General features: G+C 39.9%; 2 protein-coding genes across 2 annotated transcripts; both read right to left on the reverse strand.

Annotated features, from left to right (window-relative positions):
• Nucleotides 1-1,918: 1,918 nt before the first annotated feature.
• Nucleotides 1,919-16,132, reverse strand: tmem164 (transmembrane protein 164). Its single transcript, XM_083564430.1, has 6 exons — nt 14,958-16,132; nt 6,958-7,007; nt 5,255-5,321; nt 4,512-4,590; nt 3,913-4,013; nt 1,919-3,637 (listed from the first exon to the last, which is right to left on the reverse strand). The coding sequence occupies exons 1-6, from the start codon at nt 15,393-15,395 to the stop codon at nt 3,431-3,433; spliced, it is 942 nt and encodes a 313-aa protein (XP_083420556.1). The 5' UTR covers nt 15,396-16,132; the 3' UTR covers nt 1,919-3,430.
• A 3,554-nt stretch (nt 16,133-19,686) lies between these two features.
• Nucleotides 19,687-21,499, reverse strand: LOC310738953 (uncharacterized protein). The gene is made up of 3 exons (XM_083564476.1): nt 21,246-21,499; nt 21,016-21,157; nt 19,687-20,206 (listed from the first exon to the last, which is right to left on the reverse strand). Exons 1-3 carry the CDS (start codon nt 21,427-21,429, stop codon nt 20,176-20,178), a joined length of 357 nt encoding a protein of 118 aa, XP_083420602.1. The 5' UTR covers nt 21,430-21,499; the 3' UTR covers nt 19,687-20,175.
• Nucleotides 21,500-23,788: the final 2,289 nt, after the last annotated feature.

Genomic DNA, 23,788 nt, shown 5'->3' on the forward strand with positions numbered 1-23,788 from the left:
AACTGCATCAAGGATCAGGATTGGAGATTGCAGATTGGAGCTGTTCAAATCTGAAACTAATCAATAGGAGAGATGTTGGGTCATGGTGTGCTTCACCCTGAGAATCATTTAACCTGGAACCACCACTGCCAGTTCTACTTATCATCAGCATCAGTTCAACATCAAGCAGAACATTTAGAGAGGAATAAATGATAAAGAAACTCCAGACTCGAACTCGTCACCACACACGTGACCTCATTTACATGTGTTGTGGGATAGTTGAAAAGGTTTTGGGTTCATGATGATTGTAATAGAAATCAATCAGTGTTTGAGTCATTAATCTCATTCTATTAATAGATCAGTGTGCTGAGAGTCACATTCGAGTCTTTACACAGAAACTGAGGTGATTAAGTGAAAAATCTTGTGATTAAAATGATCACAGGAACATTAGAGTTATAATAAATCACTACTTTGATACTTAAATACATTTGAAGGCTTTTGTACTTTTGTACTCAAGTGAAAAGTTTACTTGAGTCACATTTTACTGAGTGGATCTTTTCTTTAACTACATGCTTTATGTACTTTGTCCAACACTGCATCTCATACACACACACACACACACACACACACATCATATAACACATACATCTTTCGGCTTCTCCCATTAGTGGTCTCAGTGTATCATCCATCTCCATACCCCCCCTGTCCTCTAAATCTGCCTCTTTCACATCAACTACCTGCATGTCTTCCCTCACCACATCCATAAACCTTCTCCTTGATCTTCTTCTTTTCCTCCTTCCTGGTGTCTCCATCCTCAGCATTCTCCTACTGATATACTCCATGCTGCTCCTCTGCACATGTCCAAACCATCTCAATCTCACCTCCCTCACCTTGTCTCCAAAACGTCCTACATGTGCTATCCCTCTAATAAACTCATTTCTAATCCTGTCCATCGTCATAAACACCCCGTATCAAACAAACATCTCATACACATTACGGATTTACTCCTGTAAATAAATATAATCTTCTGGCACTACTTTATCTGTGTGTGTGATTTGGAGGAGCAGAACTGTAGATGAACGAGTCGTATATAAAATGTGTAATAAAAGTGTTATTTTGATCCATTCAGTCAGTTTCACTCTGCAAACATCAATAACAGCTTGAACTCCTCAATGCTGGAAGTGACCATGATATCAGGCAGTGTTTTTTAGATTTTTTTCTGCCATTTCCAACTTCAGAGTGGGGTGGATTTTCAAGCCGTCACAAAAACTTGGAAGTTGAAAAATGTCTAATTTATTGAAATATCAATTCCAAATCACTTCCCGTGGGCTCACCACCTGCAGGAGGGACCGTAAGGGACGGTGCTGTGAGGGTGGGCAGCAGTCGAAGGCGGGGGCCTGCTTAGACTGCTGCCCCCGCGACCCGAATTACGGATAAGCGGAAGAAAATGAATGAATGAATGAATTCCAAATCAATAACAATAAAATGCATAAAGTTCAAAAATAGTGAAAATAAAAGTGTAGTTTTGTTAGGCACCCTGACTGATTTTGTTAGAATTAACTTGATAACCAAAATAAAGATTACTGAAGAACACAAACTAGATCAAGAAATCCGGCTGTTTATTGCGCCCCACCTGTCATATCTTTATTCCCCACTAGAGGGCAGCGCCCCACACTTTGAGGACCACTAGTATAAATTGATAATCCACGGCTGTGTGAGACCTTACACCATTTTAATGCTCTCCACTTCATCTCGGGAGGTTCTTCACCTCCACATCGTGCACTTATGTCCTGGCACACCTCATACCTGAATTTTATCTCAATTACACATATTTACAGGGCCTCCAAGATGTTTAAATTAAACCCTCATACTAAAAATGCCTGTTGATTTGTGGTGCACTGTGTGTGTGTGTGTATAAATAGTTGATTCAACCAAAAGCTTTGCGGAAGAATTTTTATTTTTCATTACCACAATACAGCACACACAGTCACCAAAAATATGTACAAAAAAACAAATGAACTACAAAATCCCTTTTAGTTCGTTGTCTCAGATTCGGTCCTCAGAGAAAACATCTGCATTGCAATCAGAATCCTGGTGAGATTCAGCTGCTGGAAGCAGACCAGTTTCTGAAAGTGTTTGTGTGTGTGTGAGAGACAAGAGCATCTGTCTATATACTGCAACTGGAATGATGAATCATCTGTAAAGCCCTCGTTTACCTTATGAACGTGAGACGCTCAGGTTCTCAGACAGGAGTCTTTCAAAAAGTCAATGACGTCACGTTTTACATAAAAAAAAAAAAAAAAAAAAAAAAAAAAACACATACTCAGAAATGATCTAAAACTGTTTTATATTTTTCTCCTATGTACACAATATGGGAACGTTTTAAAAAGGAGAAATTAATAAAAGTTAATGTGCAATATGAGTTTTCTGAAAAAGAAACGGAGATGTTCTGTTTGGAGGCACGTGACTATAAAAAGTCAAGACGAGGAAAAAAACCCAGAAACGATATAAATAAGACGTTCTATAATGTTTTTAAACAAAAATGTGTGTATGTGGGAGAGTGTTTGGGATCAGTGTGTGTTAAAGTAAACATGGAGCTCCAGCTTTAATGCGACGAAACAAGAAACAATAAAATGGCAACTGAAGATAAAAGTAAGCTGTTAGCGGGCAGAAGCTCAGAAACACCTCAGTGTGAGAAGTTCTAATGTTGTAATATTAGCAGCCGCATGGTGAGGAACTGCTTAGCGCGCAGAGCCGATTATGAAAAGGTTAAATAGTCAGAAACTGTAAACGTTCCAGATTTATACTGAAATTTCTAGAAATCCGTATGGCTGCTCTCACTGATACTCGAACGCATTTAAGCGGAAAGGGAAAAAAAAAAAAAAACACGGATCAAATTTTAAAAGCATTTGATGGAAAATTTCCACATCAGAACATTTCACCCTTGGCGTTCGCTTGGAACCTTTTTTTTTTTTTTTTTTTTTTACCTAAAATACGTTTTCAGTACGAGGTTTTCTCCCAGGAATTTGCTCATAAATACAGTAGCGTTATGCAAATTCACTAATGTGTGTAAAGACACACACACACACACACACACACACACACACACACACACACACACCCCTCATATCACATTAATGAACTAAAAACAGTTTCAGTGTATCAGGACAGAACGCCTTTAGTTTCATGTCCTGACCGGATTGGACACTTTACCGAGAACATAAAGAGGATTTATGGAGCGAGAACTCACACGTACTCCGACGTCAAGTCTGGAAATGACACTGTTATTATATGATCATGAGCGTAAACGTGACTGTAATCGTGGCAGTGTGACGTCACGGCAAGACGATAAAACCGAGCTCGTTAGAATCGCACAGGTCTGCTTCGACATTCTGTTATTAAAAGAAATTAAAAACTAAAATGAAAGAAGGTTCCGGGTTTGTGTGGGGATTCAGTCGACTTTTTTGGAGCGAAGGCGGCCCGAGTGCAGCAGGTGGCACAGAGCGGGCGTGGCCTGCTGGCAGATGGCCGTCAGCGCTTTGCCGTGGAGGAGCGTCAGCGCCGTCTGGTGAGCGGTGGCCCACACGCGGTACCATGGCCCGTAAAATGGATCGGACACGGCCGGACACAACATGTTGTTCAGATTCACCTCAGTTACCTTCAACAGAGAAATAAACAAAATAAAATAATATATAAATAGGTGTCAGAGACACAAACACCACACACACACACACACCTGAAGCTTACACATACAACACACAAGCAGTATTTTAATTATATACCATATAAACACACACACACACACACACACACACACACACACACACACACACACACACACACACCCCAATCTGCTTATACAGTGTGAAATGGATGATGCCTTTCAGCTGGATTTTGTAACAGACACAAGCTCTGTGTGTGTGTGTGTCGTACCATTCCCAGGCCCTGCAGGAACACAAAATGATAGAGAAAGAGGATTCCTGTAGATAACAAAGCCCACCACATGTCACAGAGCGGCTCAGGTTTGTACACACCTGGGAGGAACATACAGAGGAACATCAATCACAAACCCCATTAGCTGGACATTTCATCATACACACAATCAGCCAACCACATGACAGGAGCACATTGTTCATCCTGTTCAAAACTACACTCCCCTACACACACACACCTACACACACACACACACACACAACCACCCCCAGCTCTTAATGCATCATATTTATTCCTTGAGCTCTTTGTTTTGTAATAGTTTTGCAGAAGAAGATACTGGAGAACCAAATCATGTGCAGCTCCTGGAGGAAGAACGTGCAGCAGAACTTTGTGTAAATTGACTAATTTTAACCATGACCTTCACAGCTTTACGGTGCTCAGTCCCAGTGGTTTGTAAAAGCATGCAGGTATAGAATCCACATTATAAACCATGTAACAGCACAATCTCACCACTAGATGGCAGATTGGTATTGTTCCTGCTGTTCATCCTGTTCAGTTTTAAATGTTTTTAGTGGTTTTGTTCCTGCAGGAAATCTCACCTCCTTTTCTGAACAGGTAGATGGGCACCAAGTAGAGCATGGAGTGCTGGATGTAGTAGATCTCCTTCTCAAAGGGAAGCTGCAAACACATTTAAGATACGGATCAGATTTAATGAGTCGAAGCTCCAGGAGAACTTTCTTGTAATCAGGAGAATGCCGGGTAAAAAAAAAACAATACACTGAAGCGATAAACGATACGAGACATACTACATGGCCAAAGGTTTGTGGACACCAACATAAGAATGCTTTGTGCTTTCTATTCCACATTCAGTCCCCATTCACTGTTATAATAAACTCCACTCTTCTGGAAAGATGTTCCACTAGATTTTGTGGAGATTCATTCAGCTACATGGCGGTTAATAAAGTCAGGATCTAATGTGGGTAAAAAGATGAGGAGGCCTGGGGTGCAGTTAATGTTCACATTTATGCCAAAAGTGTTCTGAGCTCTACAGCAGGAGATCTTCCACTCCAACCCATGTAAAGCAGATCTTCATGGAGCTGGTTTTGTGCACAAGGGCAGTGTGATGCTGGAACAGGCAGGGAAAAATGTCATGCTCCTGCACCCAAAGACGTCGCACAAAATTGTGTCTCCAACATATTGTGAGAACAGTTTGGGGAAGAACCACATATAGCTGGAAGATCAGGTGTCCCAATACTTTTGTCCACACAGCGTATAATCAATAGGCATTAGATTCACTTTATGGCATGTTATTGATTGAACATAAAAAGTCATCGTTACTTACTAGTCTGGTGTTGACGACGGGGAAGAGAAGCGCTAACAGAGCGCCGTTCAGCATGTGGACCTGAAGCCTGGAACAAGGAAACACAGAGTAAAAAAAAAAAAAAAAAAGCCTGAAGGCTTCTTGGCAGCTTCCGGGCGTCTCTACGGCAACGCTATGCAAACTAGCAAAGTTTAATAGACGCTGAACAACAAAACATGCAAAAGTTTCTGCATTTGTAGAACAACAACAACAAAAAAAAAAGGTCTGATGCGTGTTTGTGTCGCTGTTCTGCAGGGATTCTCCGCATGGGAGCATCTTCACTATTCCTGATCCAGGATTCAGGAAAAAGGTGACTGTAAAGAACAGGACATTAACGCTGATTCTAGCTCCTCAGATCCTCGGTATGAACCACTTCCTGTTTCCTGAGCGACGCAACAGTCGTCCTTTAGAAGTTCTCATTTAAATAGCAGACAAAGATCAGAAGAAACTTTTACAAACAATTTGACTTTCAAATGCTGCTGGTGTTCACAGAGAGCTAATCTGATCAACTTTTTTTCATACATCCAAACTTTCTGAGCTGCTCGTGTTTCTCGTACTCGAGACAGAAAACCCCATCGCTCGGTCAGTTCCTTCAACTCCTGGTTTCTTCACACACTCGGCTGTGGCGTGTGTTAATCTGAGGCCTGGTGTAGATCCATGTGCTGGAATGTTCTCTGTATGTCCCAGAGAAGAAGTTTATGGGTAATCTCACAATCACAAAGTCAACCCCAAATCAAATGTATATACGGTTCTGTCCTTCAGACGTCCTTCAGGTTAATGTTTCTCAGGTTTAATTAGAATCTTGATCTACATTTTACGGGTCAACAATTGTAAAATTTTAATGAAAACTTGGCTCCATATGAGAAAGAGATTCCACTGTGTGCTCTGGGAAAAAGTTTGTGGACACCTGACCATGCGTTTGGTGTGCGCTTTTTAAACATCTCAGTTAGTAAAATCAGGTAGTGATGTAGGTGAGAAGGTGAGGAGGCCTGGGATTCAGTCAGCGTTCACATTTATACCAAAAGTGTTCAATAGAGTTGGAGCGCTAACCAGATCTTCTACATTGTCCAATCCATGTAAAGCAGATCTTCATGGAGCTGCTTTGTGCACAGGGGCAGTGTCATGCTGGAACAGGTTTGGGTCTCCTAGTTCGAATGAAGGCAAAATTTCATGCTACAGAATTCAGAGATGTCCTACACAACTTTTCTTGGAGTAGTTTGCAGAAGAACCACCCAAGGTTGGAAAAGTCGGGTGTCCCAATACTTTTGGTCAGATCATGTATAAATCAGCAGTAACACCACAGGGGAAGATCATTCCTCCTGGAACTTCTGTCTGCTCTGTAGAGCTCAGCGCTTGGGAAGATTCTTCTGACTGCTAGAACGGAGCGATTAACGTCTGTTATAACGTATCAAACACGTGCCACAGAAGTGCCATAGACGTCATGTTGCTATGACCTCTATATGTCCTCTTTAAGACTACCGCATGGATAAATACTCAAATTTGATTGGTCAGAAAGTGTGCATCTGTTCTGTAGTCTGGTATTATTTATATTTGTATTATTTATAAATACACACTCATTCTAGTATGTTACTAAAAGTTTGTGCACCCTTAGCACACACTTAAACCTGTAGAAGATTTTTGTTCCAGATTTTCAAGCAGAAGCAGAGGTTTGAGATGTTCCTCACCTGAACACGACCATGGCGGTTTTACATGGAGGACACGCCAGCAGGAAGATCTGTGGGAAAAAAACAAAGACAAGACGAACAATTGTTAGTGAAGTTTATAAGCTGTATTTGAGCTTCTATAAGAGTATTACATACACAGTAACGGGTGTAATAATATGATACTCAATTCACAATTACAAAAAGCTAAAAAAAATAAAGTCTAACATGTTTAAGGTAAGTTAGTAGTAATAAAATGGCAATTTTTGCATTTATGTATTTATTATTTTTAAATTCTAAAACAACTCTTTTCATTTACAGTCTCATATTTCATGAATTTGTCACAATAATTCCAGGTCAAATTTTCCCATCAGACTGCGATCAGGTTTCTCCTGAGAGCCATCTGAGATCCTCAGCATGAAGAGATTCCTCTAAAAGTCACATGATGAAGAATCCTAGAATTAACTCTTACACCTTCTTTAATAAATGAGACAGGTGTTTATTTGTATTGAAACAGATCCGTTTCCATTAACAGATTATTAACAGATCATTAGTCAGTCTGTAAACATGTCCACCGAACCGCTGATTCTGATATTCCTGCTCCAAATGTACACAGTTCAGGGAAAAACTTCTGTTCCGCTCGGTGCAACAAGGGGAAAAAAATCCAGCTCATTAAACTGGACCTCCAGGGTCACAGATTGAAACATGAGCTTCAGGGTGTGTTTTAAATAAATATGGGATTCAATCTATCCATCCATCCATCCATCTATCTATCTGAGATTGAAAGGGAAACAGATTTGATACTGTCTATTCGTTTTCAGCGATAGCATGACTTCTTCCCGAGCGAGAGAGAGAAAGCAAGCGAGAGATGAATAGCAAGAAAAAGAAACAAAGAGAGACTTCCTTTCTCTTTCAGCAAATATTATCCAGGGTGAAACAAATGAGAACAGAATGTGACCTATTATGCAACTTCCAAACACACCATCAAACAGTGTTTACTGATACAATCACAGAGCAAAACACGCCTCCTGAGAGAGGGCGGGGCATATATCTATTTAACCAGACGAACACGTGTCTGAGTGTCCACATTAGATATCTAATTATTATTATTATTATTATTAAATTTTAGTTCTAATGAAAAACAGAAGAGGATTAAAAACAACCTCCTGCTTCACAAACTCGGGTTATTTTACTCCAAACAAACATTCTATAAATCATTCAGCTCCTGGGATTGAACCACTCAACAATCTTACCTGATCATTAAATTATTTATTTTTTTGCCATATTGGGTTTTTTGCTCAGGAATGTGGATTTGAACACAAGAACATCAACAAAACATTCACACAAAACATTCCTCCCATCTGTCCATCACTGCACACAGAAACGAACCGGGATTGTTTAGAGGAAACCCGAGCGCATGATTCAAGGCCTTTCTCTCCTGAGAAAGTTTAAGAGAGAGAGACAGAGAGAGAGAGAGAGAGAGAGAGAGAGAAAAAGAGACAGAGAGACAGAGAGAATGAGATAGACAGAGAGAGAGAGAGAGAGAGAGAGAGAGAGAGAGAGAAAGAGCAGATAACAACACCTAAAGGCATGAAAGCAGCAGGAAGGAAAACAGCAGAAAGCCTTTCAACAGAACGTTTATCAAATGTTCACAGTCACGCTGCTGTGCCTCGACTACAGAGAGCCACAAGTCTATTCTAACCCTAACCCTTTTAAAAAAAATTATTTAAATAAAATCACGTACACAACCGCAAACAACACAGTTAATTGCCTTTAAAATAGAAATGAGATTAAAACAATTAATTAAATAATACTAAGGAATTAATAAAAACAGCCCCAATTAATACAACGAACAAAAAAAATTAAAAACCCAAATTATTTTGTTGCAATTCTATTTCATTCTACAGTGTGTATATATATATATATATTATTTTTTTTTCTATTCTACTCTTTATTATTCTTATTTTTTTATTCACTGAGTTTCAGTTTCCTCTGTCCTGTCGATTGAGTCACTTTTTATCATCTGTGCATCCCTGAGGAGGAAACTGAAGCTCCTCAAAATCATCATCATGTTTACAGAAACAGTTTGAGGTGACTGTGTTCCTGTTTCTGGAGTAACTGGGTTACAGATCAGAAGGTCGGGGTTCAAGCCTCAATCTTGGGGCCCTTGAGGAAGGCCCTTAACTCTCTGTGCTCTAGGGGTGCTGTGTCACCCTCTTTCTTTCTCCTTCTCTGTCCTTTTCCCCCCCTTTCCTTTTCCTGTTCTTCTTCCTGACACAAGAGGAACCTGATGTTCCTCTCAAGCATTTTAAATGATTATTTAATAGGCATCGTACACCATTTTTTATCACGTGGTTTTAATCAGAATTAAGGATTAGGATTTGATATGAACATGTTAATCGAGTTTTCTGTACCACCCTGAGAAACTTTAACAATCTTTAATCAGTATAATAAAAATTTACCGAACAGTGCACCTGATACTACGCAGTAGTTTATCAGTAATAAAGATAACAGAGTGATTTAAGCCACGATGAGCACCAGGACACGCCCACAAATATTTGTCTAATCGATAGAGTTCAAATCTGAGCGGTGTATTAATGCGTTTTATTTGGTTTGGATCCGGATAGCAAACGTGGAAAAAACAAAACACACTTAACAGAGGGACGTGTAGAAAACATCATCGTTTATAGATACGACGAGGGGAAAGTGGATAAAACTTTATGGAGTGAGAAATAAAATCAAATAAATCGCGGGAGTCAATTTGCAGTCGAACACGACGAGTCGAACACGGCGAGTCGAACACGGCGAGTCGAACACGGCGAGTCGAACACGTGTCAGATTGCTTTCTTGCTGCGATCTGACCTAGAGGAAACAGACTGCTCGCTCAAACACTCTTTCATTGCATCCTGATACAACAACAGGAAAAATTTGACAAATCTTTAGGAAAGAAATGATAAATATAGCGAGATTTAGAGTCAAATGCAGCGAGTCAATTCTGCGTCGAACCACACTGGAGATCCACACCGAGAACATCTCTCCCAGACAGAACTCGGACAGAGAAGACAGGAAAGAGAAACTCTCGTCATGGAGAGGCACCAGACCATGAATGACACGATACGGGACGGCACGGCACGATACTACACTAGAATTCTTGCTGGAATGTCTATAAAACCCTGAATACTGGTAAACAAAATCTTTACTCATATAATAAATGCCACTTAACAATGCGTCCAGCAACACAGCTTTTCGTTCACAGTCTCCGCTCCTGTTCTATGATGAGAGCAGATAATAACAGGTTAATAAAGGGACTGTGCTTTATTTAATTGTGGCCTTTCACGAGCTCCGGAGCAACCAACAAAAACCCACAACAAATCATACACATTAATCAGACTTTTCTTTCCCAACAAACACCATTTCAATACAGTTCACAAACACTAGCCTGAATACATTCCTCCCCAAACACAGCAACAGTACAACACACACACACACACACACACACACACACTTTAGACTACTAGGCCAGCAAACACTGAAATGTGTGTGTGTGTGTGTGGTTGCTGTGAACATGAAAACATGGAGTCACTACTGATCAGATTCAGGAACATTAAACAAATATTAAAGAACAAAGAATATATAAAAAGTTTATCATATTTAATATATATTTATTTTTCTGTACTATGCAGCATGATATAGCTGCCATTCTTCCTTTTTTTCATAATAAAATAATGAAAAATAATATTTCCAAGATGTGTAACCGCTCGTTATTTTCACAGTTAATTCTGATCAGATGTTATAATTATGAATTTAATCAATTATTGTTTATTAATGAAAATTAATGAACAGTAAATGTGGGGATTAATTTAATTAATTAATCAAAATTACAAAAAAAAAAAAAAAAGCAGATTTTACTAAGTTTTAAAGCACAAAATAAACAATTGACAATATTTATTGTTTATTTCTAAGTGTTTTGTTCGGTGTGTATATCTCAGGCTTGATTTAAAACGTGGCTCAGATTTCTGCTCTCCGCTTTAAATCAGCGTAAGAACCTGAAGATGAGGAACGGTTGACAAAATCCTCCTGAAACACGATCCGTGACACATTACACCGTAAAATCTGTGACACAATAGCAGCCGTTGCGTACGTTCGCCTTTCATACGTCCGTAATCGCGTTACAGCAACACAAAGGATCAAACGTTAGGTGTTGAGAAGTTTCATAAGCGGATGATGGATCAGATTTTCCTCGTTTAAAACGAATGCTTTAAAGTGTTAACTAATTTAGTACTAAATGTACAACAAGAGACAGTAAAAAGTCACGCTAGATTGATTTCACTGACGTCTCACCTACGAAGAACAAAAACCACTCATTTGCTAACCCTAAATAAAAACAACACCTTACATACACAGTATGGCTAAAGATTTGTGGACACCTGACCATAAGATCACTATATGCTTTTTGAACATCCAATTCCACATTTAGTCTCCATTTGCTCTTCCATGATCCACTCTTGAGATTCATTGAGCTACAAGGGTGTTAGTAAAGTCAGGTACGGATGGAGGTGCAGTCGGCGTTCACATTCACCCCGATAGATTTGGAGCTCTTTAGAAGATCTTTCAATCCAAACCATGGAAAGCATCTTTAGGCTTTCTGCACAGGGGCATGGTCATGCTGGAACAGATTTAGGTCTCCGAATTTAAGTGAAGAGAAAATGTTATTCTCCTGCATCCAAATATCTTTATATTGATGGCAGATATCAAATATATATACATAGTTGATGTTTTTTTTTTTAGATGTTCCAGTGAGGCCAGTACTTTCTCCTGAGCTTCCACACTGCAGTGCTGTGGATTTTCAACACCATGACATTTAGCATGAAAAGGCAGAAAGATTCCTTCTTCATTATGTCTTTTTGCCTAAATTGTCATTCGATACACAAAGTTACAGCAAGTGAAAAAATCCTTTTTTTTTTTTTTTTTATGATCCTCAGAAAACGAGGTTCCATTCCTCAGGCACAGAACACCCATGTTCCACCCATGTTCCCCCGACTGAATACGAGGAACCGTGCCAGAAGATCCTCTCTGCTCAGAACCTGGCACAGCGTCTCATCGCTCAGGAAAACTCTCCTGATCTGATCCGAATCCAGCCTCCGGGTGGTGCCGTGGTGCACGAGCGCAACACAACGCTATAAGCGGAAGTAAAAAAGCAGAAGGAAGGAAAGAAACGTGCAATCTGTGAGGTGAGATGATGTGCAAGACTTGGTTCGGTTAGTTCAGTTTGAAATATCCGTTGCGGAAATAAACTTCTCAGCGTTTAGGAGTTCTGCCTTTAACAGACTTCCTTCTGCCATTTTTTATATAATTTTGAAAAGGGAAAATTTTAGGCCTTTCACATTCAACTGTTTTTTTTTTTGTTTGTTTTTTTTAGATCTTCGAAATTTTTTAAATCATCTATCAGCAGCACCGATGAACGCTTCATGTTCAGCTTCACGTTCCTTCATATAAAATATGGAACTGTGTAAACATCTCTACAGCCACAAAAACCCCTCGTTCTTATCCAAACGCCTGAAAACCCTTGAGGTTGTGAGCAAACGTTCCAAAGCAAAGATTCTACAAGGTGATGTTAACATGAAACAGGAGAACATGAACAATGACTGCATCGTCCACCATCTCGATTCTTCATTTTTGATGGTTTACACACATCATCGTTCATTGTACTACTCGTTTTTCTCTCGCGGTACCTGGCAAATGCGATAAAAGTCCATAACATGTAAATACAATCAAAAAACAGTCACGCCCATTTACGCGTAAAAAAAAAAGAATCTACCGATTTAACCAATCAGATTGCGATTTGGTCACTCTGAGACCATCTAGAAGGCGTCCAATCACGTCAGGATTTTCACGTCCTTTAATTGGATGGTCAGACAGCACGCTAGTCAGAGCTCACAACTGCCGTCTGTAGCAAACTGCACAAACTGAAATATATCAGTGTGGATTTAAGAGCTTTTTTTTTCTCTACACCGACTGACAGAGGAGAAGAAATTAATTTGGCCGCTGAAACATTTACAAGACGGATTTTTCGAGGAAAACAGGACGTCGTGAGGAAACTTCACCAAAAACAGTTAAGCTTTTTCATGAACTGTTTATACTTTTCCTGTAGAATTTGCATCTTCATTTTAAGTCCCCACAAAAAAAATGCAATATCGATGCTTCTGCTAGAGATTCACCTAAAGTCCTAAATCATTAATGTCAGAAATGTGTGTGTGTGTGTGTGTGTGTGTGTGTGTGTGTGTGTGTGTGTGTGTGTGTGTGTCACGGTCAGTGGACTTTGAAACAATTATCCAAAGCACAGCTCCGGATTTCCATAAACAGATGATGTTTTCCTTCTCACTGGTTGCTCGCTGACCACTGCGGCTCTCTGGAGAGTATCAAGAGGAAGAAAATATTTCTTAACTCTGAAGTGAGAGCTGGGCGTTTTCTATTGTGTTAGATTTGACACACACTTAGCACTACAACACACGCGACACGTGAAGAATTCAGATCCGATTCTAATCAAACTCTCGAATGCAGTGAGCAAATGATGTTTTGTGCATTTTTTTTTTCACTTATGATTGTTTTTTTACTGAGCAAAAGCAGTAAATGAATAGAAGGAGTAAAATATTGCTTTAAAAACTGACTTCAGTCAAATAATAAATTAAATATATATATAAAAAAAATGTATATCATTGATATGCAGCAAGCAAAGAAATCCACCTTTTTTTGTTGCTAAACCCCTAAACGGTGTCATGTTCGCTTCATTGTGTTGAATTCTGTGTATTTTCACATCCTGTATTACTCACAATGCCTTTCAGCCCCCTGTTCACAACAGCGTCTCAAGATTTCACCTCTAGATTATGAGATTGATGCAGCGGGGCTTTGGTGCTTTGACCTGTCCAAACTTCTTACATCCCATCAAAAAAAGAAACAAAACTTTCAAAGCTTCGAATTTTACCCCTGACCATCATCACTTCATCTCAGAGTTCAAGTCTTCATTAAGCTGTGACCTCATCAATACAAATGTGTTTTTTTAATAAACGTAATATTTTATGGTTTATTTTAAAGCTGTGTACACATTCTGCAGCTGTGTACATGTTTGCAGGTGACACCAAGACAAATTCCTATTACCGTAACATTCTCTTTACTGAACCCAATAAAACCTTTTCTGATATAGTAGGTGAGGTGGTAGCTTAGTGGTAAAGGTACTGGACTTTGGATCTGAAGATAATGTGTTCAAATCCCAGCCACACCACTCTGCCAATCCCAGGCTCCTTAACAAGGCCGTCAACCCCATCACTGCTCAGATGTATAAATGAGACCAATGCAAGATGTCCTTGATGAGGGCATCTACCAAATACAATGTTTCAGGGGCAAGAGCTTCAGGTTTTCCCCCTGAAGTGCGTCAACCTCGTCCTGGTGAATCGTGAAGTGTTTTGAACACAAAAACACAGGAAATGATGTCGTAAGTGTCGCTCGGTCTCTGTTCCAAACAATTATTTATTTTTATGCAAAACACATTTGTTATTGACATCGTATACGTACGTCTTATTGGTTGTTTAGTGTTTCGTTATTTTAAATTGCTTTGTTATTGGATGTAAGGTGTCTGGGTGTCATATAAGGCACATGTAAATAAAATGTATTATTAATTAATAAAAAAACTTTATAGTATTATTTATTATCTGTAAGGTGCTTTCATATGAACTGAACCATTACTCCTTATATTTGAAGGCATTTATTAGTTTATTGTTTATCATTATTTTCTTCTTTGTTAATGTTTATTTTGCTTTTTTTTTTTTTACCTCAGGATCAGTGATACATCATCTATATTTCTATAAAACGCCTTGGAGCAGTGAAACATCTGTAAATATATAAAAAAGGTAAAACACCTCGATTTGAATGAATGTTTAGTCTTTAATGTTACTGTGTTCGGGCGCACCCCTGTCACGTGACTTCCTAATTGTAACGAGAGATCATTATAACGCATGCATTGTGCACACCTGTATCATGGTGACCACGTGACACGGGTTCAGCAGGTAGATGACTGTCTTGGTGGCGAACTTGAAGCCCACCTCCACGCCAAAGGTGATGCAGAGGGCGGCGAGAAGCAGGTTTTTGCCTGGGCTGTCCTTGTGCCGCTTCGTGTCCCTCACGGCCTCCCGGTGCGCCCTGGAGACGCTGATGTGGCGCGCCGAGACGACGACCTCGGCCGCGGAGAGCAGCACGAACACCAGCGTTTCGAGGGCGCGCTGTCGCGTCGGCAGGAAGGCGGCGCACTCGGCCCCACCGTTCCCCTCGAACCGCGGGTCCACCCCGCCGTACATCCAGTCCAGCAGGCTGTAGACGCTGTAGCGGGACATGTTCCGGTTCCTCCCGTGCTGGAACAGGTACGAACAGGACGGAATGAACGACAGGACGCCGACTTCGTGGCGGAACATGCGGGACAACGCGGGCGTTCCTGGAGCCGGTGGGGTTCCGTCAGAGCCTCGTGTGGAGAAAAATAGGGAGAGCTGGCTAAGCTATGCTAAGCTAACAGGCTAAGCTAAAGAGCTGTCCGATAGCAGGTTGCTTCAGCCGTAAAGCTGTCAGCGCTGTAACCGGGCTCTCCTGGGCGTCTTTACGACATCACTCAGGAACCCATAACCATGAACATCTACACCTTCTACAGAACGCTAGTAGACGGATCTCCTCCACCCCGTTCCTAGATCTTAAATTCATTCACACACATACACACAACGAATGAACACACAGAGCTGTAAGACGTCACGAGCGTGCTGGAATTCGATGGAGATAACACGTGTGTGCGCGTGCGTGCGTTCCTCCAGCTGCTTCTCTACTCCCCCACCCACCCTGCAAACGAACACAACGCCACGCCCTCTCGCATTCTGATTGGTTGGCTGATACACCAGATTCAGATCAACTGATCAGATTAGACGCTCCGAGCAAATGACCACGCCCACTGGTTCTGCGTTAACCCTTTGTTCACCGAATCATTTTTAGTAGTTGTGTGTGTGTGTGTGTGTGTGTGTGTGTGTGTGGGTGGGTGTGGAAGGAAATAAATGCACAATGGAGGACGACGCACATAAACCATGTAGTTCAGATTTAGATTAAAAGTAAACTATAAACTAAACTTGCACTTGTGTAAAAGTACAAACATTTTTGCCTTCAAATGTACTTAAGTATCCAAAGTACTGATTTATTATAACTATAATGTTCCTGTAATAATTTGTCAATTTATGTGAAAAGACAAATAAGTAAATTTGTACTACTGTCATTCTGTACATACCCATTCCTTATATATTTATATAAAGATTTCCCCTATATTTAATACTCTATAGATGTGCTTTATACTGTTATTATACTTGTATAATTTAGACTTTAGATTTTATACAGTCGTAATAAGCATTTCACTACATATCATACTCGGTATGTATGTATATGTAACAAAATTTGATTTGATAAGCAATAATGAAAGTAATAGTATGTCACAAGTACGGAATGATGGAGGGAAGGGAGGAAGTGACTTCTAAGTAAGGTAGATTATAACAAACAACTCGATAAATCTGTATAAAGAGCAGAAAGAAGGGAAAAAATTGATCTTGTGTACTTATTTATCATTAGCTCTTGTTTTTCGACACCATCGTCTGCTCTTTGTGATAACCCAGCCATTATAGATGCACAAGCCAGTGCACTCTTAGTGCCAGCCCCAAGCCCGGGTAAATGGGGAGGGTTGCGTTAAGAAGGGCATCCAGCGTAAAAACATGTGCCAAATCAAATATGCGGATCACAAATGAGAATTTCATACCGGATCGGTCGAGGCCCAGGTTAACAACGACCGCCACAGGTATCGTTAGCCGACAGGGTACCGGTGGAAATTGGGCTACTGTTGGCCGAAGGAGGAGAAGGAGAGGAGGAAGACGTCTACAGAGACGGCAGGGAATGGAGCAGTGTAGGAGAGTAGAGGTTCGGGTTGGTACTTTAAATGTTGGTACTATGACTGGTAAAGGGAGAGAGATAGCTGATATGATGGAGAGGAGAAAGGTAGATATGCTGTGTGTTCAGGAGACCAAGTGGAAAGAGTAAGGCCAGGAACATTGGAGGTGGATTTAAACTGTTCTTTCCTGGTGTGGATGGAAAGAGAAATGGTGTAGGGGTGATTCTGAAGGAAGAGTACAGTAGGAGTGTAGTGGAGGTGAAGAGAGTTTCTGATAGGGTGATGATCGTGAAGGTGGAAGTTGAAGGGATGATGATGAATGTCATCAGTGCCTATGCTCCACAAGTTGGCTGTGAGATGGAGGAGAAGGAAAAATTCTGGAGTGAATTAGATGAAGTGCTGGATGGTGTACCTAGGAAAGAACGATTGGTGATTGGGGCAGACTTTAATGGGCATGTAGGTGAAGGGAACAGAGGTGATGAGGAGGTGATGGGTAGGTATGGTTTTAAGGAGAGGAATGTGGAAGGGCAGATGGTGGTAGATTTTGCTAAACGGATGGAAATAGCAGTGGTGAACACATTTTAAGAAGAAGGAGGATCATAGGGTGACGTATAAGAGTGGAGGAAGGTGCACACAGGTGGACTATGTGCTATGCAGGAGATGCAACCTGAAGGAGATTGGAGACTGTAAGGTGTTGGCAGGGGACAGTGTAGCTAGACAGCATCGGATGGTGGTCTGTAGGATGGTTTTGGAGGTGAAGAGGATGAGAGTGAAGACTGAGAAGAATAAGATGGTGGAAACTTAAGGAGGAAGAGTGTAGTGTGAGGTTCAGGGAAGAGGTCAGACAGGGGCTCAGTGGTGTTGAAGAGGTGTTGGATGATTGGGCAACTACTGCAGGAGTGATGAGGGAGGCAGCTAGAAAAGTACTTGGTGTGACATCTGGAAATAGAAAGCAAGACAAGGAGACGTGGTGGTGGAATGAGGAAGTGCAGGAGAGCATTAGGGGAAAGAGGTTGGCAAAACAGAAGTGGGATTGACAGAGTGATGAGAAAAGTAGGCAGGAGTACAAGGAGATGCGGTAGCAGGTAAAAAGGGATGTGGCAAAAGCCAAGGAAAAGGCATATGAGGAGCTGTAGGAGAGGTTGGACACTAAGGAAGGAGAAAAGGATTTATACCGATTGGCCAGGCAGAGGGACCGAGCTGGGAAGGATGTACTGCAAGTTAGAGCAATAAAGGATGGAGAGGGAAATGTGTTGACTAGTGAGGAGAGTGTGTTGAGAAGGTGGAGGGAGTATTTTGAGCAGCTGATGAATGAGGAAAATCATAGAGAGAGAAGGTTGGAGGATGTGGAGATGGTGAAGCAGGATGTAGATAGGATTAGTAAGGAGGAAGTGAGAGCAGCGATTAAGAGGATGAAGAATGGAAAGTCGGTTGGACCAGATGACATACCGGTAGAAGCGTAGAGATGTTTAGGAGAGATAGCAGTGGAGTTTTTGACCAGATTGTTTAACAGGATTTTGGAAGGTGAGAAGATGCCTGAGGAATGGAGAAGAAGTGTGCTGATACCGATCTTTAAGCATAAAGATGTGCAGTCTTGCAGTAACTACAGGGGAATTAAGTTAATCAGTCACACCATGAAGTTATGGGAAAGAGTAGTGGAAGCCAGGCTGAGAGAAGAGGTGACCATCTGTGAGCAGCAGTATGGTTTCATGCCGAGGAAGAGCACCACAGATGCCTTATTTGCTTTGAGGATGTTGATGGAGAAATATAGAGAAGGACAAAAGGAATTGCATTGTGTGTGTGTGGATTTAGAGAAAGCGTACGACAGGGTGGAGAGAGGAGTTGTGGTATTGTATGAGGAAGTCTGGTGTGTCAGAGAAGTATGTGAGGGTGGTGCAGGACATGTATGAGGACAGTGTGACGGCAGTGAAGTGTGCAGTAGGTACGACAGACTGGTTCAGGGTGAAGGTTGGACTGCATCAAGGATCGGCCCTGAGCCCTTTTCTGTTTGCAGTGGTGATGGACAGGTTGACGGTCAGACAGGAGTCTCCCTGGACTATGATGTTTGCGGATGATATTGTGATTTGTGGTGAGAGTAGGGAGCAGGTTGAGAAAAGCCTGGAGAGGTGGAGATATGCACTGGAGAGAAGGGGAATGAAAGTCAGTAGGAGTAAGACAGAATACATGTGTGTGAATGAGAGGGAGGGCAGTGGAGTGATGCGGTTGCAGGGAGAAGAGCTGAAAAAGGTGGAGGAGTTCAGGTACCTGTGAAAGGGAAAGTTTATAGGACTGTGGTGAGACCTGCAATGTTGTATGGATTAGAGACAGTGGCATTAAGTAAAAGACAGGAGGCAGAGCTGGAGGGAGCAGAGCTGAAGATGTTGAGATGTTCGTTGGGAGTGACGAGGATGGACAAGATTAGAAATAAGTTTATTAGAGGGACAGCGCATGTAGGATGTTTTGGTGACAAGGTGAGGGAGGCGAGATTGAGATGGTTTGGACATGTGCAGAGGGGGGACATGAATTATATTGGTAGAAGAATGCTGAGGATGGAGCCACCAGGTAGGAGGAAAAGAGGAAGGCCAAGGAGGAGGTTCATGGATGTGGTGAGGGAAGACATGCAGGTAGTTGGTGTGAAAGAGGCAGATGTGGAGGACAGGGTGGTATGGAGACGGATGATCCGCTGTGGCGACCCCTAATGGGAGCAGCCGAAAGAAGAAGAAGAAGAAGAAGAAGAAGAAGAAGAAGAAGAAGAAGAAGAAGAAGAAGAAGAAGAAGAAGAAGAAGAAGTCTGCTCTTTGTGATGGAAAATGGTGAAAACGCGACACGTTGTGGTTACCTGACATTACTACACCTTTAACCTACTGTAATTACTGCACTATATTCACACACCACAGTGCTCTAAAACTCTGTAGCTAATTAAGCAGGCAAGAAATGTCACAAATTAACTCTTTATAAGACACACCTGTGACCTGGAACCCGTTCTAGTTGACTACCTCATGAATCAATTGAAAATATAATGGGTTCTTTAACACTTTTTTGTTTATGTACATGTTCTTTCATAGTTTGGATTATTTGGCATTGATGTTGAAAATAATAAAAATAAAGAAAAAAAATGCTGAAGGAGAAGGTGTCCAAACTTTCGACTTATATTGTACACAACTGTTTATCTGTCTGTCTATCCATCTATATATCATTAAAGTGTTTTGTGTTAGTATTGTAATAAATCAGGTAACTGAAGGATCATTCTGAATAAAACTATTGATGATTTTTTGTTGCTTGTCCTAGAAGTGAGCCGGTCTGTCGACTGCACACCTGTTCAGGAAGAGAAGAGGGAAATAAATATAAAAGGTACAAAACAATTTATAAATCCACAATCATTACAGTAAAATAACAGGCTAATCTTCATTTAATCTGAAATTAAAACAAAAAAATATTTATCAAGATTAATTTTATTTGATGATTTCTTTCTTTAGTTATTTTATTTTATATGATTCTTTTATTTCTTATTTATTTGACCGCTGTATTACAGTGTGGAAGCCACTGTCTGGAATCAGTTCTCTTATTACGAGACACCACACCACTAGAACTTTACTCAAAACATTGTAGAATCTGAATGTGGAAGTGGCTGCTATAAAAGTACCGTCTGAAACTTTAATAATTCTTTTTGAAACAAAATGTTTTGGAAAGTATTTTTTTTTTACTGTGTAGAAATATTTTAAAAGTTTTTATTTATAGTTTTTGAACGTTTTAAAAATTATGATGTAATAATTGTAGTCATATTGTTTTTTTATTGGTGTGCTGTATATTATTGTTCATCTGTAAATCATGTCCATAGTACATATATATATATATATCCATCTGTATATTATATTTATAGTACATATACATCTGTAAATTACTGTTTATAGTCCTATATATTACCATTCTATTTAACTTATGTAAATCATGTAAACACTGTAAATTCTGCACTTGCTGTTATTGCACACTGGTTAGACGCAAACTGCATTTCGTTGCCTTGTACTTGTACATGTGTAATGACAATAAAGTTGAATCGAATCTAATCGAATCTAAGTTTTCAGGTCTGTATGTGTGTGTCTCAGTGTTTGTTTGTTGTGACTCACGTGATGCAGCAGAGGAGTGTGATGGCGATGAAGGTGACGGGGAAAGCGATCACTGCCGCTGGAGGAGCGTGGAGTCGAAAATGTTCTACTGCTTTAATCACAAATTCCTTCAACCCTCCACTTTGTTTCTGAGCAGCAGAACCTGCAGGAGAGAAGAGCAGACGCTTCAGCACACATCTGTCTGTCTGTCTGTCTGGAATCTATATAAAAATGAAAAGTACCACTGGTACCTGTATTCGGTACTCTCTCGGATCCTGGCTGAGGTGGAACAGATCCAAAGCCATGATGTTTCTCCTGAATGCTTGCTGACATCATCACTATTTTCTCTTCACCTGTAGGTCTACCACTGACATCATCAGCATGCGCCAGGAGCAACAGCGCCAGACAAACCACATGTGCTATCGCACAACCCATCAATTATACAGATTATTAAAATGTTATAAATATTTCTCCTCTGAAATTAACTGATACGTTTTTCCTCTTAACTTTTGCGTCCAGGATCATTTCAAACATAATTATTTGTTGTTTTTGTTTAAACATTAACCTGAATAACTGTTTCACACCACGAGGATCTTTCAGCATAATAAAACAGAAAAATAAAATCCATCAATCAGAAGTTTCATTGGGAAAACGGGAACTTTTTCTGGAACCTTTTATTTTCACACTCGTTTAAAAAAATTGCGTTATAAAAAAAAAAACATCGATCATGACAAAACTTTAATAATGATCTGAAACTTGTGGATTGTGATTGGCTGGAAGTTCAGGTGTGAATAGTGGATTGTGATTGGCTGGAAGTTCAGGTGTGAAAAGTGGATTGTGATTGGCTGGAAGTTCAGGTGTGAATAGTGGATTGTGATTGGCTGGAAGTTCAGGTGTGAATAGTGGATTGTGATTGGCTGGAAGTTCAGGTGTGAATATAATATTTTTATTGGCTGGAAGTTCAGGTGTGAATAGTGGATTGTGATTGGCTGGAAGTTCAGGTGTGAATAGTGGATTGTGATTGGCTGGAAGAGTGAACTCCAACAGCTTCATTATTAACAGAGATCTTCTCTCTCTTTCACTCAATAACGCTTTAACTCTTCAATGCTGGGAATTGACCATGTTATAAGGTGATTATCTTTGGCAAGGTGTGAGGCCGTACACCATTTTTAGCACCTCCACTTTGTGCACTAACATCCTGTAACACCCCATACCTGGATCATCACTTATATAATAAATAAATTATAATGTGTAAATAATAATATTACTGTACAGACACAAGCTCAAGTGTCTGTTGGCTGCAGAAGGTGATATAAATGAACAAATTTGTCAATAAAAAAATAGCAGGAATTGCATAGAAAACGTATCAGACCCTGACATCATCATAAATCCAGCCCTTCCAAATAAAATAAAAATAAGTCCAATTTATAGCATGCTAAAAATTCTACTAAACTCAGTGAATTCAGGATTATTCATTCTGTTCTGTTTACAGTTGATTAGCAGTGAACTCTGTGGAGATGTTGGTTATTTAAAGAATGATGAATGTTTTGATGATGATGATGATAAATGAGGAGAAGCCTTAATGTAAATGATCACCACAAAAAGTCCGTCTTTATCTGGAAATGTATGAAACAATGAGTTCAGGAAACAGATATCGAACTCATCAAGTCACGGGGAAATTCAATGACATTATGAATTCTTTACCCGGTGATATCCATGCCTGTGTTTTTCAGAATAAACTCTCATTCCAGATGAGCACTGATGATGATGATGATGATGATGATGATGATGATGATGATGATGATGATAGTCAGTTAGTTCAGTGTACGGTTAACATGGGTGGGGAAAAACACTGAGTCATTTCTCACATGTCTGATAGGACCATGTTTTTGAGCAGAAATTGACATTTATTTACTTAAAAAATTATTTTTCCATTCTCATTTCTAGTCTAAGCCTAAATTTCAGCTTCAGCTGTTTCTGAAAATTAATTTCCTAAATATTTAGCGTAATAATGGTGCTGATGATTAGTGGTGTCTATACATATATTTCTTCTTAAATAGTCTCTGTGTAGATTTTAGGAATCTGTAAATTAAGTGCTCATATATTTTTACATTTTTAAAAAGATTTTACATTTGCTTTAATTATATTGTATCACTGATACATACAGGATTTGGATTTATGGTTGAATTAAATGTAAAATAATATGAAGAAGAAGAACAAGAGGTATTAGAAGATTTTTACAGGGAAATGTACAGTTTCTATAGATAGATATTTTAACAATAATAATAATAATAATAATACAAATTTTGTAATAGTTTTTTTTTACATTTTAAATGGGTTTAGGTTTTTAAAAATGAACAGGTATTTGTCATTATTTAATTTTTGTAAAGCTTTCAAGTGTTTAGAGAAAGCATCAAAAGAAAATATGATAAAATATTAATGAATATGCATAAAACAACAACACCAATAATAAAAACAACAACAATAATAGTAAAGTGTTGGACAATGCATGAGTAAACAAATACAGAGAGAGAGAAAGAAAGAGAGAGAGAGAGAAAGAGAAAGAGAGGGAGGCATAAAACAGGGAGGCCCCACCCTCTTTTGGTGTGTGTGGGGGGTTTACTGGGTAGTGACAGGCATCGCTCTCACTTCCTGTACATCGCACACGCAAAACTTTCCCTCTTTCAGATGTTGGGTTCTTTATGATTCACCAGAATTTTTATGCAAATGAGACCCTACGGCTGCTTGATTCTGAGATTATGACATCACTGTTCGAACCTACAGAAGGTCAGCG

Source organism: Silurus aristotelis (assembly GCF_946808225.1).
Source record: "Silurus aristotelis genome assembly, chromosome: 16".
Lineage (NCBI taxonomy): Eukaryota > Metazoa > Chordata > Actinopteri > Siluriformes > Siluridae > Silurus > Silurus aristotelis.

Bases quoted from the DNA above. Each gene is read 5' to 3' on its own strand.
- tmem164 (XM_083564430.1), bottom strand. From the start codon at position 15,395: ATGTTCCGCCACGAAGTCGGCGTCCTGTCGTTCATTCCGTCCTGTTCG. The intron at 4,014-4,511 runs GTGAGATTTCCT...TGTTCCTCCCAG, and splicing joins CTACCTGTTCAGAAAAGGAG to GTGTGTACAAACCTGAGCCG. The intron at 3,638-3,912 runs GTACGACACACA...TCTCTGTTGAAG, and splicing joins TCCTGCAGGGCCTGGGAATG to GTAACTGAGGTGAATCTGAA.
- LOC310738953 (XM_083564476.1), bottom strand. From the start codon at position 21,429: ATGGGTTGTGCGATAGCACATGTGGTTTGTCTGGCGCTGTTGCTCCTG. The intron at 21,158-21,245 runs GTACCAGTGGTA...TCTCTCCTGCAG, and splicing joins CGAGAGAGTACCGAATACAG to GTTCTGCTGCTCAGAAACAA. The intron at 20,207-21,015 runs GTGAGTCACAAC...CTTCCTGAACAG, and splicing joins ACACTCCTCTGCTGCATCAC to GTGTGCAGTCGACAGACCGG.